The following is a 17129-nucleotide window of genomic DNA, read 5'->3' as shown; positions in this document are numbered from 1 at the left end:
CATCTTCTGCCTCTGAGGTGACTCTGGAATGGAAAGACATACTTTAGTACACAACTTCCCAAAGTATAATGTGCATATGGATCAGCTGGGTTTTTGTGTGTGTGTGGTGGGAGGCATTGGGACTGGGTCTTGTTCTGTCACCCAGGCTGGAGTGCAGTGGCATGATCACAGCTCACTGCAGCCTTGACCTCCCTGGCGCAATCAGTCCTCCCACCTCACCCTCCCAAGTGGCTGGGACTACAGATGTGTGCCACCATGACTGGCTAATTTTTGTTGTATTTTTTTATATAGATAGGGTTTTGTCATGTTGCCCATGCTGGTCTCAAACTCCTGGGCTCAAGTTGTCTGCCTGCCTTAGCCTCCCAAAGTGCTGGTATTATAGACATGAGCTGCCATGCCTGGCCTCACCTGGGTTTCTTGTTAAAATGTAGGCTCTGACTCTGTAAGTCTGGGGTGGAACTTGAGATTTTGCATTTCCAGCAAGGTTCTAGGTATATGTGATGCTTATTACCTTGAGTTGCAAGGTTTTAGGACTCATCTTTAAGAAGCTCTTTTTTTTATTTATTTTTATTTTTGAGTCTCCTTGCATTTTGTACAGGTGATATCCTGTCTCTGATAACAGTTTAATTGTCCTATTTGGAAACCTGTTTGTCTCCACTTGGAAGCCCCTGGAGAGCAGGATCCATTTCTTATTTGTCTTACTATCACCAAAGCCTGACATATGACCTGGCACATAGTGCTCAATATAGAATTAATGAAACAATGACCTTAGGAATAGGAAAATTTCAAAATTACAACCAAACTAAGGTCCCGCCAAATGAGCTCCTGTATCTCTCAATTGTAAGCCAGATCTCTTTTATGCAGCCTCTGGTTCAGTGACTCAGTGCCATTTTGAGTAAGGCTCCCATGCTGGACACCACAGGGTGAAGCAGAAAGAGAAGGCAGAAACCTGAGCATAGGGAAGTGTGCAGAAACAGGGCTCAGGCCCACTTGAAGCAACGTTAGAACACTTACATAGTAACTTCTACACAGGTGCACATTAAAGGGGTGTGTCTGAGAACCAAAAGGAAACAAAGAGCAATCCATGGATACTCTGGCAGCTTGAACCTCCAAATGCTCTATAAACACCCACTCTGTTGTTTGCTTCTTCACTTGTTGAAATAAGGATTGCTTTCTGAAGGAGGTTAGTATGGAACACAGGTGCCCTGGGGAATATACTGCTACTCTACACCCACGAAACCACAGACAGGGTTGGTGGCTCAAGGGTCAGTTTTACCATTGCCATTAAGGTCACACAGAGGCTGGGAGCCAGAGTGAGGATGATTGGCATTTTCTAACGTGGGAAATGATGACTAGAAACAATGTAAGCATAACACATTTGGAGCAAGGAGGAGCAAAAGTGGGGCTTGGAGAAGACCCATGCTGGAGGATCCTGGGGAGATGGCAGGGATAATTTGTACTTCCTTAATAGATGTGGAGCATTTCAACTTTGCTAATTAACGGAACAGCAGGCTTGTAATTCTGACAACAGCAGGATACAAATGGGGTGGGATTAGCACTGAATGCCAGCGAAGCATGCCTTTGTCCTTAAGAAGAAGCACAACACCCACGACCCACAACCTGTCTTGGGTCAGGTCCATGAAGGTGCTACCCCTAATTTTGTTTTTTGTTTTTTCCTGCAGCAACTCCAAGGGCTTAGGGTTTTTTTTAATGTCTTCTCGGGCCGCCTTTAGAGGTAGCAAGCCTGTTTCAACTGGCTTTTTTTTTTTTAAGATGGAAACAGGTCTATGATTGGTCTAGAGCAGGAGTGTCCAGTCTTTTGGCTTCCCTGAGCCACATTGGAAGAAAAAGAATTGTCGGCCGGGCGCGGTGGCTCAAGCCTGTAATCCCAGCACTTTGGGAGGCCGAGACGGGCGGATCACGAGGTCAGCAGATCGAGACCATCCTGGCTAACATGGTGAAACCCCGTCTCTACCAAAAAATACAAAAAACTAGCCAGGCGTGGTGGCGGGCGCCTGTAGTCCCAGCTACTCGGGAGGCTGAGGCAGGAGTATGGCGTGAACCCGGGAGGCGGAGCTTGCAGTGAGCTGAGATCCGGCCACTGCACTCCAGTCCGGGCGACAGAGCGAGACTCCGTCTCAAAAAAAAAAAAAAAAAAAGAATTGTCTTGGACCACACAGAACATACACTAATACTAATGACAGCTGAAAAGCTAAAAAAAAAAAAAAAATTGCAAAAAAATCTCATAATGTTTTAAGACAGTTTACAAATTTGTGTTGGACTGCATTAAAGCTGCCCTGGGCTGCATGAGGCCTGCAGACCACAGGTTGCACAAGCTTGATCTAGAGTTTATTTTCTAATAGTTCTATCACATAAACTTTATACCAGAAATAGCAATGATAATGTAAGCTTGCTTCCTTCAAGAGGTTAAGCCTCATGGAAATTCTTCCATTACTCTTCTCCCATTTTGGCATTTTGGGCTACCTGCAAAATGGGGTGATCTGCCCCTGAGCATCTATAAACTGATTCTGGGGGAAAAATTGGCCAGGAAGCCAGTGAAATGTTTTATCTTCCCAAGGCGGAATGAATCTTGTTAGGGAATTTATTCCCAGTACTTCCTTGTAAAGCATATTGATCTGATAACCTGAGGATCTTAAAGGCCAACAAATATGAAGAGAAAGTTTAGAAAGTCTCAGAGTATTACAGCTGAGTAGTACCCTGGAGGGCATCTACTCAGATAGCCAGTGCTTGGTGTGACAGATGAAGTCACTGACCTTGTGTAAGTCATTTTAGGAAGGGTCAACGTTTTATTCATTCATTTATTCTTTCATCAAATATTTATTGAACATTTACCATGAGTCTACCAAGACATGTACCTGATAGTGAAAACATGTTGCTATTTCATTGGTCCTGTTTGAGTTAGCATTCAATGGACTTCTCCTTTATTATATATTCCAACAGCTGGTTTCACAAGGGCCCTGAGGGAATTGATATGCTACATAGGATCTTTAGCCAGTGCAAATAGGTTTTATATGCAAGGTCACCAATTTCTGAGCTGCTGGGCTAATTAGCTCTACTTGGCTTTACATAATACATATATTGTTGAAAAGTTATATGTAATTTAATTTTTGGCAAATGAAAAACTAATTCAAATCACTAGGGGAATTTTTATTTGAAGAGACTCTGGAGCAAATGCTTTTATAATGTGAAAATTTTAGTTGTAATTGGAAATGATTGTCCCCTAGTTTGGATTTTGTAAATCTGGACACTTTAGGTTTTCTTATGGTGGACACAAAACCAGGCGCAGCAGTGGCCTCTACAGGGTCGGGGAGGACCCTGGCCTGGGAAGTAGAAGCCCTAGGAATCCTAGAACAGCCCAACCCAAGGCACTGATATTTGCTGAAGCCCATGACTGCAAGCTGCATGGACAAGCTGCACACCTTCTCTCCGGTCCTGGGCCCTGGTGGGGAGAAGGAAGAGGTGGGACACAATGAGTGGGTGTGATGGATGAGACTTGGAGCTTCCTCTTCCTCTCCAAGGGTGGGAGTAGAGAGGAGATAGGATGGGGAACCTTTTGCTTCCATTATAGCAAATTTGAAACCCTTTCTTAAGGTCTTACGGCTATTTAGAATTAGGACCCTCTTGTGTACTGCAACACAGTAGGGGACAAGAGGGAGGACAGTAGAAAAAAACAGGACAAGAGCTTAGGAGAAAAGAGAGTTATGTGGACTCTTTTTATATAGTAAATCTCATTAGTTTGGGCCTTGCTATTTTTGAACTTGTAAATAATCTGAAAGAAGATAAGACTGAAATTTAACTTTTATATTACATTTTTTTCTATAGATATTAGTAGAATGCATGGTTATATAGAGGAAAGTGTTTTAAAATTAATGTATAGAAAGATATATTTCACAAAGGAAAATCATGTATTTTGATATAGAAGCATCATTTTTCACAAACAAGTCATGTATTAAAGATCCTTGTCTAACAGATAAAGCCTAATAGATTGCCAAGGAAGCTAAATGTCTCCTTGTTGCATAAGGATGAAAAAAATACTTTATATATCTATTCATAAATTCTGTAATAATTATATTGATCCTAATTAGCCTCTATTAGTGAAATTTAATTGTTTTTCTGTGGAGAAGATAAAATTAGAGCATAAATATCTGTAGAAACTAAGGATAGAAAGTTCAAAATAATGCTTATAGGCTTTGAAGTTCAACTATTCTTTTTTATGGTGTTACTTTGTTTTCCTATTGCTCAAAGTCTTCTCAGAGTGAGCCTTGTAGCTGGTTCTCTGTCAGCTAGTAAAGAGAAACAACTGATGAATAAAAGACTTGCAGTCTTCATTTGGTGAAAAATGAAAGAGAAAAAATAGGCAAAATGGTCAGAGACACTTAGGAAATTTGCTTTAGGTTTAGGGTATGACCTCTGATCATAGACGCTGGCATTCTGAGGACACATCTCTCTTCCTCCTTGATTGAGTGTGCAGTTGGCCCACTTCACTTCCCTAGGCCAGTGATCTTACGCCTGGCTTGGAATTTTATTGCCAAAATTCCCAGGTGGGTTTCTTGAAACAGTCAGTGTTTAGAGATTGAAGGATTGAGTGGGATTGTCCTGCCCAGCATGTTGCTTTCCTCTGTAAATTGTCAAATTTTGGACCCCAAGGGTATAAGCCAAGTGGAGAAAGGCACCCGAGGGGGTATCCATGATATCTGGTTCTGCTCCCTGAGCTGACGTAAAACCGCTCACCTTCTGGGGTCTACTGTGTCATATCCCTAATGGCGACACATAACAGAGACCTCAGTTAGAGCTCAAATTGCTGTAAGTGTGGGTGGCTCTCCCTGAGAGTCCCTGTGGGGTTCTTAGGTTAAATGATAGGGGTGCAGTGGGCTAGCCTGGGGTTTGTGTGTGTGGAAGCTGGGTCCTGACTTCCCACACATCCCACACTGGGCTGGATTGTCCTTTGCCTCCTGAGGCTACTGTTCCTCCAGGCACATCTTTAGTTTCCGTTCTCTGGGAGCCCCAAGCTTCTGCCTCCAGCCCCCAAACAGGAACTCAACTAGAACGTAAAAGGACTTTCTAAATGAGAAGCAAGATTTAGAAAGAGAACAAGTTAAACAAGGTAGTGCATTTCCTTCCCAGGAGATTTGTGTCTCCCCATCTCCTGTCTATCATGGACTGATGATGATGACATTGAGGGGAGGAGGAAGAGATGGGGAGAGGAATATTGTCATCAACTTTGCTTCCCTCTGAAGGAGTTTTGTGGTTTACTTTCCTTGTTTGTAAAATAAAGACTAATAGTTGTTGTGCCAAAGGAAAGGCAAAAAGGACTTTGTAAATCTTTATTTAGGACTTTGTAATCCATCTTGATATCAGTTAACTAATTCAACAGATATTTCCTGAGTGCTGAGTATGTTCAAGACACTGTGCTAGGCACTAGAGGTACGACATGATTTTGTAAAAGTCCTTCGTCTTCAAGTTGCTCAACAGCAACAAGGCTGGTTTTTGTTTTTTTTTTTTTTTTGCCCCCAGGGCATGGAGGTTTGTCCACATGAGGAGGGTGATTTGGATTGTCCTCTGCTTGAGAAGGACCGGGGAGGTTGCAGCCCTGATCACCCCTGTGGCTGGCATCATGTGGAAGGATCCCTTCTGTTGCAGACCCTCTCCTGGTCCATCAGGCTGGGCTGTAGGACCTGGACAAGGCAGGACTTGCTGACTGATGATGGGACTGGGAGACTGAGGATGGGACCCTGTGATTCAGCTAGCTGGCTCCTCTCACTGTGATTCCTTCTGGTTTGTTTTCCCACAGGGTCTTTTCGGAATGATGGTTTGAAAGCTTCTGATGTCCTTCCTATCCTAAAGGAAAAAGTGGCCTTCGTGTCTGGTGAGTATTTGTGGGACTTTCCTTTGTAAAGGACCTAGAGAAGAAGTGTGTGCGCACATGTGTTCAGATTCACTTGTGTGTTAGTGGGGGAGAAGTAGGAGAGGGGAAGTTATGCTTGGGGCAGCTGCTTCCTTTCTGCTGAGGCAGACGGAGAGAGAAAGGAGGGCTCTGGCCCCAGCTGGGTGTTCTAAAGGACACCCAGAACCAAAGGGACATTCCCCGAGCTTCCCATCCAACCGCAGTCCCCTGGCCTGGCCCTGTGAGAGTTGCTTCAGCTGGAGAATCTGGGCACGTGGCACATTCCCTGAGGTTTTATTTCAGTTCATTTCCGCATGGATTGGGGATGGGAGATTTTTAAAGGAGTTTTTGTTTCCTCCTTTTCTTTCTTTCTTGGCAAAGGGAACTCAAGTGAGGGTTCGTGTTTATATGTTTAGTTTTTGTTTTTTTCTGAATAATGACTTCCAAATATTTATATGACTTCTCTCTCCCATACATCTTGTGCACAAAGACCTGTTAATGTCTCACTCTGGGGTCAGCAATCTGTAGCTGGTGGGCCATCCACCAGTTTTTATAAATAAAGTTTTATTGGTACACAGCAAGGTATATTTGTTTATGGAGTGTATTAGTTTTCCATTGATGGTGCAACAAATTTCCATAAGCTTGGTGGCTTAGAACAACAGAAACTTATTATTGCACAGTTCTGGAAGCCAGAAATCAGTTTCATGGGGCTGAAATCTAGGGGTCAGCAGGGCTGTGCTTCCAGAGGTTCTAAGAGAAAATTGGTTCCTTTCCGCTCCCAGCTTCCAATGGCTGCTGACATTCCTTGGCTTGTGGCTGCATCATTCCCATCTCTAACTCCAGGGTCAAATTGCCTTCTCCTCTTACATCTGTGTCAAATCTTTCTCTGCCTCTCTCTTTTAAGGATACCTGTGACTGCATTTAGGACCCATCTAGATAATCTAGAATAATCGCCCTATCTCAAGATGGTTAACCTAATCATATTTGCAAAGTCTTTGCCATGATATGTTTGTGGACTATTATTCAACCTACTACAGATAGTGTTAATGGCTACCTTCTCACTACAATAACAGAGTTGAGTAGCTATTGCAGAGACCATTTGGCCCATTAGCCTGAAATATTTAATATCTGACCCTTTAAGAAAAAGTCTGGTGACCCCTGATATAATTGAAGTCAAAGACTGGCCAGAGCCCCTAAGGCAGTCATTCTCAAACAATAAGGTATGCCAGAATCACTCTGGGTGCCTGTTCCAGGGCTCCACTCTAGGCCTCCTGGATCAGAATTTCTGGTAGGGTCTGAGGCAGGGGCTGGGGTAGACAATGTTAGTAGCCGAAGATCATATTTTGAGAAACATGCCATGTGCTTATACCTCATGGACCAAACCTTTATTTCTGGGTGATTTTGGTGATCTACAAGAAGTAGCAGTGCAGTCACAGAGCAAGAGCTAGTCCGGTCCTGTAGAGCAGAGGTTCATGCCACAGGCACTATTGGTTTGGCTGTTGGGCGACAGCCAAAACAGAGAAGAGGAGGTGGGAAGGGGATAAAGGAAAGGGGAAGTTAAGCAGCAGTTGTCTCCTACCTCATTGGAGAAAAGGCGAGAGCCTGATGATTCAGAGTGTAGGTGTGGGAGGTGAGGGCAGGCATGCAATGGGAGTGTGCAGAAGACTATATAATGACTAAGTGCATTCTGTATTATTGTAATTATTGTTAGCAGTAGTAGCAATAGTAATTTATTATTGTCATTGCTGTTAGACGAGAGTGACCTGGCAGCTGCCTCTTCCCATTAGGGACTAGTATATCTTATAAGGTAATGAGCCCCCTGCCACTGAAGATGTTGAAGTACAGGCAGAACAACTCCTTGGCAGGATGGTGCAGCAGTGATTTGGGTATGGGGAGAGGCATAGGTGAGCAACCTTTAAAACCTTTAGAAACTTGGATTCCATTTGCTTGCTAAGCATATGGGAAGACCTTGTGCAGAAATCCTAGAGGCCATTGAGCAGTGCCAGGCCTCTGATTTCTGCTGATCCCCATAGCCTGGGCTCCCAAGGATGTGGCCCACAGCCCTCTGGGAGCCCAATCTTATCTTTTCTTCCTTTTTATAGTCCTTAGTTAACCTGATGTTCTTCCTGTCCCCTGGATATCCTGCCAGTCCTTCCATTTCTCTTGTGCCTGACACTTCTTTCCCTCTGCAGTGCCTTCTCCATACCTTCTGCCAGTTTGAGCCTCTCCTCTCCTCCCAGAGTCAGTTCCTACTTTACCTCCTCCAGCAGACCTTCCTGGATCTAATGTATTCCTCTGAGCATCATCCTGTTCTACATCAGTTTGAGGCATATGCATGCACAGTACACTCTAACATGGAGACCCTTGCTTGATGTTCATGGTTTATTTTTTCCCAAGTAAATTCAGTCAGAGCCCTGAGCAGAGCCCCAGAAAAAAACCTTCTCAGGTGGTAGGGGCTAGTCCTAATGGAGCTCATAGAAGCAATGTGGCCAGGAAGGCAGTCAGGAATGAGGCAGGTAGAAAATTCCCTGAGCAGGACGAAGGGGGCTGGGAGCATAGCTCTCCCCTATTTGCCAATGTAAGCCGAACAGCCTGGGTTCAGCCTTATTCAACTGCACCTGCGCTTGTGGTGCCAGAAACTTCTGGGCTTAGGGAACATTGCCCTTCTATATCTGGGAAGGACACTGAATATACTGGGAAGATAATGACTGGCTGCATCTAAAAAAACAAAAACCCCAAAACCAAAAAAAAAAACAAACAAAAACCAAACCAACCAACTCTTACATCCTGAGCTTTTAAAACATAAAAGATAAAACACAAAAATAAAACAAAATAAAGAAACCTATAATTAAATAATGCAGTTTAACAGTTGGATTTCTTTCTGAGAAGAAGAAAGCACTGCAAGGAAGGTGGTGAGTAGAGAAACAGGCTGTTTGTTAATTGAGCCTGCCCTCCCCTGCTAGTACCCAGCCTTGGCCAGGCGAAAAGAAAACCATGCTGCCATGGGAACGTACATTGGGAATAATCCAGGGCAGCCCAGAAGCTTCTGCATGTGGGCGTGTTCATGTCTGTGTGACAGGATTTGGGGCTGTCCCTCAGTGAGCCTCCATTGTTCCAGCACTGCCCCATTCTGCTCTGTCATTCACAGCTCACAAGCTCCCCTTGGCCCTCTCTGATATCCTTTGTACTACTTATAAGTCACAGCACCCATTGTCCCTTTTATCCAGCTTTCCCATATAGGGTCCATTTCACCCTATTGTCTTCATGTGCATACACACCCTCCTTTTGGCCACCTCCTCATGATTCCTCTCTGCCTCCTTATCTCCCACCAATGTGGTTTTCCTCATTGGTTTCCACTGTTCCCAGGGAAACCTTATGTTGCTGTGGCACAATCTTTTGTACCCTGGACCTGCATCTCTCAAAGTGTTTTCCAAGAACAGTTCCACAGGATGATCCTCTACAAAGAAAATGGGGTTCTGTTCTCAAAGAAGTTGGGGAAATGCTGGACATTGTAGCTCTCCTTCTTGGAGAATTATAGTGTCCACTAAAATACATTAACATTTTAAGGCTCTGGAAAGTCCTGCAGTAAAGAACTTTTTTTTTTTTTTTTTAATCTGGCATTTTCCAAACCATAGAATAACCTCATTCCCTAAAAATTTATGTGTCTGTGATGTGTATTCATTAACATCTTGCAGATCTATTGTTATATTGACTTTATCGGGGGTCCTTATACTTCATCTCTGCTTATTGTCCTCTGTAATTTCAGCATCTATGTCAATTATTGATCAAATCCTAGAGCTTCATTGCTGCTCAGCCTCCTTGGTACCAAAGTCCTCCACCTACCTACCGTGATTATGCACGTCCAAGATCTTGACCCTTGATATGTCTATCTGTGGTTTTAGTCCCATTTTGACCCTTTCTGATATCCTCTTGTCATTTGGGAGAGGATGGATATGAGAGGAACAAAATCAACACTTTTCCCTCTTTTCTGGGATGTCATCATCCAGCAGGACATCTCCCACCCTCCCGGGGCATACCCCATTTATATGGTGCATTAGCTCCATTCTGCCTTCACTCAGCTTGGAGCCTGGCACAGATACTGTAGCCAAAGCTTTCAACAGAGCTTTTGCTGTGCCCTAGTACCCTGTCAGCAACCCTGAAGCTCATGTCCTACCCAGTCCTACTGTCATTCTCGAGAGAAGTTCTCCAGTGATGGTTTAATTTCCCTCTCCTCAGTACCCAAAGCCTACCCTGACCCTGGACTGATTCTTGTCTACTGTTCTACCCAAAGAACCATGTCCCTCAGGCAGACTGAACTCCTCCCTCTCCACCACCTATCTCCATTTCCTCCTCCAAAGAACAGTGTCCCTCGGGCAGGCTGAACTCCTCCTTCTCCACCACCTATCTACATGTCCTCCACCCAAAGAACCATGGCCCTTGGGTGGGCTGAACTCCTCCCTCTCCACCACCTATCTCCATTTCTTCCTCCAAAGAACTGTGTCCCTTAGGCAGGCTGAACTCCTCCCTCTCACCAAAGAACCATGTCCCTCAGGCAGGCTGAATGCCTCCCTCTCCATCACCTATCTCCATTTCCTCCTCCAAAGAACCATGTCCCTCAGGCAGGCTGAATGCCTCCCTCTCCATCACCTATCTCCATTTCCTCCTCCAAAGAACCATGTCCCTCAGGCAGGCTGGACTCCTCCCTCTCACCAAAGAACCATGTCCCTCGGACAGGCTGAACGCTTCCCTCTCCATCACCTATCTCCATGTCCTCCACCCAAAGAACCATGTCTCAGGCAGGCTGAACTCCTCCCTCTCCATCACCTATCTCCATTTCCTCCTCCAAAGAACCATGTCCCTGGGGCAGGCTGAACTCCTCCCTCTCCATCACCTATCTCCATTTCCTCCTCCAAAGAACCGTGTCCCTAGGGCAAGCTGAACTCCTCCCTCTCCACCAAAGAACCATGTCCCTCGGGCAGGCTGGACTCCTCCCTCTCCATCACCTATCTCCATTTCCTCCTCTCTCGGAGTTCAACAGCCTGCCTCAAAGAAGGGGACAGCCCTGTCTGCTGTGGACTGGACCCTCCCCTTGTGCCTTCCCTGGGGCCTTGCTCCATTGTGGTCCCTACCCTTCCCAGCATAAAGATTCTCTTCCTCTAGACTCATTCCTCTCCTTTTTTTCTATAATCTTCAAAGGTCTCTTTCTTTCTGAACACCACATGGCTTGATCCTGCTGCCTCCTCTTGACTACTTATCTATACTTCTGGATGTGGGGAATTAGAATTCCCTAGGCTTTCTCTTCTCACCCCTCCTTCCTGGCCATCTGAACCTTCCAATCTTCCTATTCACTATTTATGATACGATTTTAAAGCTCATTCATTAATGGACACTATGCTTAGGAAGTGGAACCAAGTTTCTCAGGAGTGTCAGACAGGAAAAAAAAATAAAAAGCAGAAACTTGGTTCTGTTTCCTAAGCATAGTGTCCTTTAGTGAATGCGCTTTGAAATCATATAGTAAATAGTGAATAGGAAGTTTGGAAAGTAGAGGAAAGAAAAAGCGACTATCTTCCAGCCATCTAAAAACCTCCCCAGCCATGATCCTGAATCTCATGTCTCCAAGGCCAACCCTGGCTCCAGTTTGGGAGGGACAGTGTCAGCAAGCCCCCCAAGCCACCCTTTGCCAGTCAGAGCTGTGGTTCCTTGTGGTTCCAAGACTCTACTTGTAAAATGCCCAAGGAAGGTCAGGAAAAAACCAACAGCTATGGTAAAACAAGCAAACAAACAAACTGCCAGAGTGAAAATGCTTGGGGTGAGGTCAAGGATAGAGGGGAAGGTTGAGAGTGTTGGAGTACCTCCTGTTATGCCCAGACCCTTTGTTCCCCGAAAAAGACCACCAGAGTCCAGAGTCAAAGCCAAGCGGCAAGGATCTTTAATGCAAGTTCGAACTTGGTCCCTCCGTTCCACAACATACAGGAGGGCCCAGAACAATGCGTGCGCTTGCCTTTTATAGCCTAATGTAAACAGGACTTGTAAAGTTGCAGAGGAACGAGGGAATTCTCTAGGTTACAGCATTACAATTGGTTAACATTTTAAGTTTATACATTTAGCAGTTTTTTTATTGGTTCCCGTGCTCTCACAAACGGCTGTTTTCTTATCGGGGATTTTCCAGGTGGTGTCCTTCTAAAGTTGAGATATATGGTAGTCTTTGAATTGAAAGATATATGGTAGGGAGACATATGGTGGGATGAGCCCAGGAAGTTGAGGGATATATGGAGGGGAGACATATGGTGGGATATGTTTATACTGGGCTCAGGAAGTTGAGAGATATATGGCAAGCACTAGTAATTAGAACAGAAAAAGAACAAGACAGGGACTTTCACATTGCTTGTCTATACAACATCTGAAATCTATAGATAACATTATCGGCTAGGTCCGGCATCAACTTTTAACTAGGCTCAAGGCGCCGCCCGGGCTGTCTGCCTGTAGGGTCAACTTCTAACTAGGCTCAAGGCGCCGCCCGGGCTGCCTGCCTGTAGATTTCATTTGGTCTCTTTCATTCCCAGCTTTTGGGAAACCTTCTATTTAATTTTTTCACTTCCTTTTCCTCGTGTGGAAGGCAGTGGAGAGATGGGGACTATTTCCAAGGCAGATAAGACAAGGGTGGTTATCACTTCAAAGAACCAGGGCTAGTGGTATGAAATGTCCAACTTTGAGTTAATCTGTGTGAATCTTCCCTGAGTTGGGGTGCTGGGCAGTGGTGGTGGTGCAGAAACACTTTTTCATCAGGGCTGGATCTCACAGTGGTCTTGATCTTGTGTAATCCTTTTCTCTCTGCAGCCTCCTTACTTCCTCCTCAAGGGTATTCTGGATTGATTTTTTGTCAAGCGTCCCCTCTATCTGTGTGCCTTCTGGACTCCTTAACCAGAAGGAAACCTTGTTCATGAACTCACACTTGGGTGGGATCCCTGGGAGACTCTGCCCTCTGTGTAAGAGATCCTTGTTTTCCAGTATTGGTGAGGTTCGCACCTCTCCACTCTCTTTCATTAGATCCCTTTGTGGTCCTACTCTGGGGTCTATCTGGTGGCCACTTGAGATGTGGCGTGAGGAGTCTGTGGTCATGACACAGTGATTTTCTTTGTGTAATGGCCAGTGCCCTGTAAGGTCATAGTTACCCTTAACTTTTTTCCTATCTAATGCCCCTGAGAAACTTGGTTCCACTTCCTAAGCATAGTGTCCATTAATGAATACATTTTAAAATCATATAATAAATAGCGAATAGGGTATTTGGAAAGTAGAGGAAAGAAAAAGCAGCGATCCAAAATCCTGGCCTTCTAATAGCAACACCAATTGTCATTTTGGTATACTCCTTCCAGTTATTTTAAATGTGATGTTTAGAAAACACTTGTAGTCTTAGTATGTACATATGCATTTGCAGTGATTAAGACTTTGAGCATTCTAATTTCTGATAAGATTCATGTGCTCCTCTAGCAGGAGTGACAGGTGGCACCTCAGGCAGACAGGCAAGGGTGGTTTTTTGGCTGTGTAGAAAATACTTAATGTTTTTTCTATGAATCTAAGAATCTCCCAGTAATGCTATCCTGGGATGGATGCTTTGAGGTCTGCTTACCATAGTAGTCAGCTAATCACAAGCACTGCCACCTCACAGAGGTCTATAAAGAGAAGTAAATTAGAGATTAAATTTCCAAAGAACATAGCACTTTCCACCAGCTTGTTTTCTCAGTAAGAACAGTTATCACTACTTTCATTATCATCTCACATTTGTAGAGAGCTTTACTTTTCCAAGTACATCCCCATGTGCCAACTCATCAGTTCTTGCAACAACCCTGTAATGTGCACAGTACTGTTTTCATCTGCCTTCTACAGATGAGGCACCAGGGAAGCCAAAAGACTTGCCCACAGTCATACCTGCTACCTGCATCTCGACCCCCTGGCCTTGTACTGAACAGTGACCAGATTTCTCTGGATCCCCTATTTCTGTCTGATCACCCAGCACTCAGACAGATTTCTTTTTCCTCTGTGGCTTTCCTTTCTGACTGGTTTTCTTAAATACTCTTCCCTTCCTCATCCTTGCAGGGGGTCGTGATAAGCGAGGCGGACCCATCCTGACCTTCCCTGCGCGCAGCAATCATGACAGAATAAGACAGGAAGACCTACGGAAACTAGTGACGTATTTGGCCAGCGTGCCAAGGTAAGGGGAAGGGGAATGGCCTGCAGGGGAGCGGGAGGGAAGCTGGGCTGATGCCAATTTTGGAAGGAGCCTCCATCTCTGCCAGGGACCCTAGTGGTTTCTGCCCTTCCAGTGGATTCTAACTGTTCCTGGAACACCATTGTCCATTGTCTGCCTCATTCCCATTGTTACTGCTGGGATTCATGTGAATGGGGTGGGAGCTGAAAGTGGCAACTCTGGACACTCAATTCTGTATCACTTAGCTAGAGGAGGCACTCAACTTGATTTAGGTCATGCATTTTCAGTGGGAGTGATACTGCCCCCTAAGAGAGTGAAAATTGGTTGTTGGGGATAGCAAAATATTTTTTTCCATGTATTAAACACAGGTATATATACTCTACCAATGTACAGTATATGTGTGGTATTAAATTTTCACTGGGTAGGGTGATTAGGGAAAAAAGATCTAAAAAGGCTTCTTCAGGTCCTAGGATGATAATTTTAAAAAGTGTGAGAAATACTGGTCTAGGTAACACTGGCCACAAGGTGGGTATGGGAGACATGCCAAGGACATAGTTTATGTATTTTGAGAAGGGAGAGACAAGACCTTCACTTGGTCGGAGAACCACAAGATGTGAGAGTTGGGAGAGCCCTGAGGAGCAATCTAGGCAGATACGTGTCATGTCCTGCTTAGGGAAAGGGGCTGGCAGAGGATGTGTGTGGCTCACAAGGCTCAGTGGGAGAGCTTGGTCTAGAACTCAACCCTCCTGAGGCCAGCCCCCGTGCTCTCTCGCCATCTTTGTTCTTGAGCAGCGACAGCACTGCTGTCTGTCTCTTAGTGGAGCCAAAACCTGTGAACTGTTTCTTGTGGCAAATAAGAAATGGTTCCTTGGGCTTTCAAAACCTTCATCTTGTCTCTGTGCATTTTATAGAAGAATTAGTGAATTACAGGGAGGAGCTATAGATCCAGCTTTGCCTTTGCTGGAAGACCTGGGATAATTTTTGAATGTGTTATTAAGTTCTTGAAGCAGATGTTGAGTGAGGCAAGTACTGCATCTCAGAGAGCTAAAGAAGAGATGAATGTAAAGGGATGCTTGGGAGGTGATGGGCAGGTAGTAAAGGGGATTTTAAGAGCAGTCATCCCCTACTTGGAAGGATGTTGAATGGAATGGTGAGCCCTGAAGAACTTTAGACAGAAGACTATGAACAAATAGATGCTGAATAGTGTCTGTTTTTTTTTTTTTTCTTTATGATATCCACTGGGAACAGAAAAAAGATAAAAGGTCTTAAGTTCCAGTAAAAGGGATTTGGGTCATATCTGAAGAAGATCTTATAAACTTTGAGCGCATGAGACAATGAATGTAAGGATGAAAGATTTTTTTTCAGGGGGTCATTGTAAAGAAGAAATACTCTTAGCTGTCTCAGAAGCAAGGAGGTAGACTAAATAATTCATGATTGATATAGGTAATTTAGCAATTTAGCTAAGCAGTTTTTTAAAGCACTTTTCCTAAATATGTGACTAACAGGCATAAAACCAGGAATTTTCTGAAGCAATTTACAATAGAAGTTTTCACAGGCACCCGTGATGAACTCTCAGTTCTTTTAAAGACAGAAGAAATTGGGATCCCAGAAGATATAAAGGGTACATTTTTCTTTCCTGCATGTTCATCACATAGCTGCAACTAATTCATGCTCATCTTTTCTTTAGAATAAAGAGGGAGAGAGTTGGAAGAATACTTTTCTTTATTCTGACTTGTTAAGGAAACAGTGGGACAAAACAGACTGGAAGTAATTTAAAAAGAAAAGATTTCCTCTGGGGTGAAGGGGAACAAAACCCAAGAGGGGCTGAGAGGAAGGCCATGAAAAAGGTGGAATAATACATTATCACTGAAGGAACACACAAGATGCAGGCTCTCTGCCTCTCAGAGGGTGGTCACATCACTGCAGTCTGCGCTCCTGAGAATCAGAAGGCTCTTCACAGGGCCGGCAAGAGTCCTATTGCCTGGGACTCTTGGGAAGTGGGAAGAACTGTTCTGTGATGCCTGCTGCTCTGCCTCCTGAGGGACTGGCATTCATGAAGAGCGTAAGCGCCCGGCAGGCCACAGAGTTCGCCTAGTCATGCCCACCAGTCACTTCCTAATTCTGTTGGCCACATGTCACACATAATGGCTGTTGGATGGAACAGGATTGTTCTAAAGACAGTGAAGTTTGGGGTAGGAAAACTGAATAACTTAGCAGGTCAGATTATATTTGCCACTTTCTTCTGTGCAGCCATGGATTTGGAAGAGAAAGGGAACAATGAAAATTACCTGTTAGACTCAGTGGATGATACTGGTGAGAAGAAATTATTTATCTGGGTCAGATTCAGGATGCTAAAAAGACAGGCTCTTGTTAGAAGTGGATTGTTACATGCACACTGGTGTGATCAAGCCTGTAGGTGACATTTGATCATTTGATGCTTTTTTTTTTTTTTTTGAGACTGAGTCTCACTCTATCACCCAGGCTGGAGTACAGTGGTGCAATCTTGGCTCACTGCAACCTCTGCCTCCCAGGTTTAAGTGATTCTAGTGCCTTGGCCTGCCAAGTATCTGGGATTACAGGTGCCCACCACCATAACTGGCTAATTTTTGTATTTTTAGTAGAGACGAGGTTTCACCGTGTTGGCCAGGCTGGTCTCGAACTCCTGACCTCAAGTGATCCACCCACCTCAGCCTCCCAAAGTGCTGGGATTACAGGCATGAGCTACCACTCCCAACGAACATTTGCTACTTGTTTATTCATGCATTTATTCATTATGTGGTCAACAAGTACTTAGAACTTCTCTATGCCAGGTAGATTGAGGATTTGCAGTGAGCAGAAACACACATTTTGAGAAATTTAGGCGGAACATGGGTATTTCCCTACCCAGTGCCAAACCAGTAATAGTAAAAGGCAGCCCAAGATGGGAGTGCATTGGTAGCATAGGAGATGAACCAGCCAACAGAAGACAAACAAATAAGAACAAGTGAGTGTTGAAAGAGAGTCCTGGAATTTAAGGAA

General features: G+C 44.4%; 1 protein-coding gene across 5 annotated transcripts in view; it reads left to right on the top strand.

Moving 5' to 3' along the window:
- The window catches only part of LOC117083389 (kalirin), a 499428-nt gene that overhangs the window by 188704 nt on the left and 293595 nt on the right, over positions 1-17129 (top strand). For all 5 annotated transcript variants that reach the window (XM_033210973.1, XM_033210972.1, XM_033210971.1 and 2 more), the window contains exons 2-3: positions 5813-5887; positions 14000-14114. In XM_033210973.1, the coding sequence (XP_033066864.1) occupies positions 5813-5887; positions 14000-14114 (190 nt within the window). The remainder of the gene's footprint in view (positions 1-5812; positions 5888-13999; positions 14115-17129) is intronic.

The sequence above is a fragment of the Trachypithecus francoisi genome, unplaced genomic scaffold (genome assembly GCF_009764315.1).
Source record: "Trachypithecus francoisi isolate TF-2019V2 unplaced genomic scaffold, Tfra_2.0 Lachesis_group0, whole genome shotgun sequence".
Lineage (NCBI taxonomy): Eukaryota > Metazoa > Chordata > Mammalia > Primates > Cercopithecidae > Trachypithecus > Trachypithecus francoisi.
The sequence above is the reverse complement of the archived record's forward strand: the minus strand, read 5'-3'. Positions and strand labels throughout refer to the sequence as shown.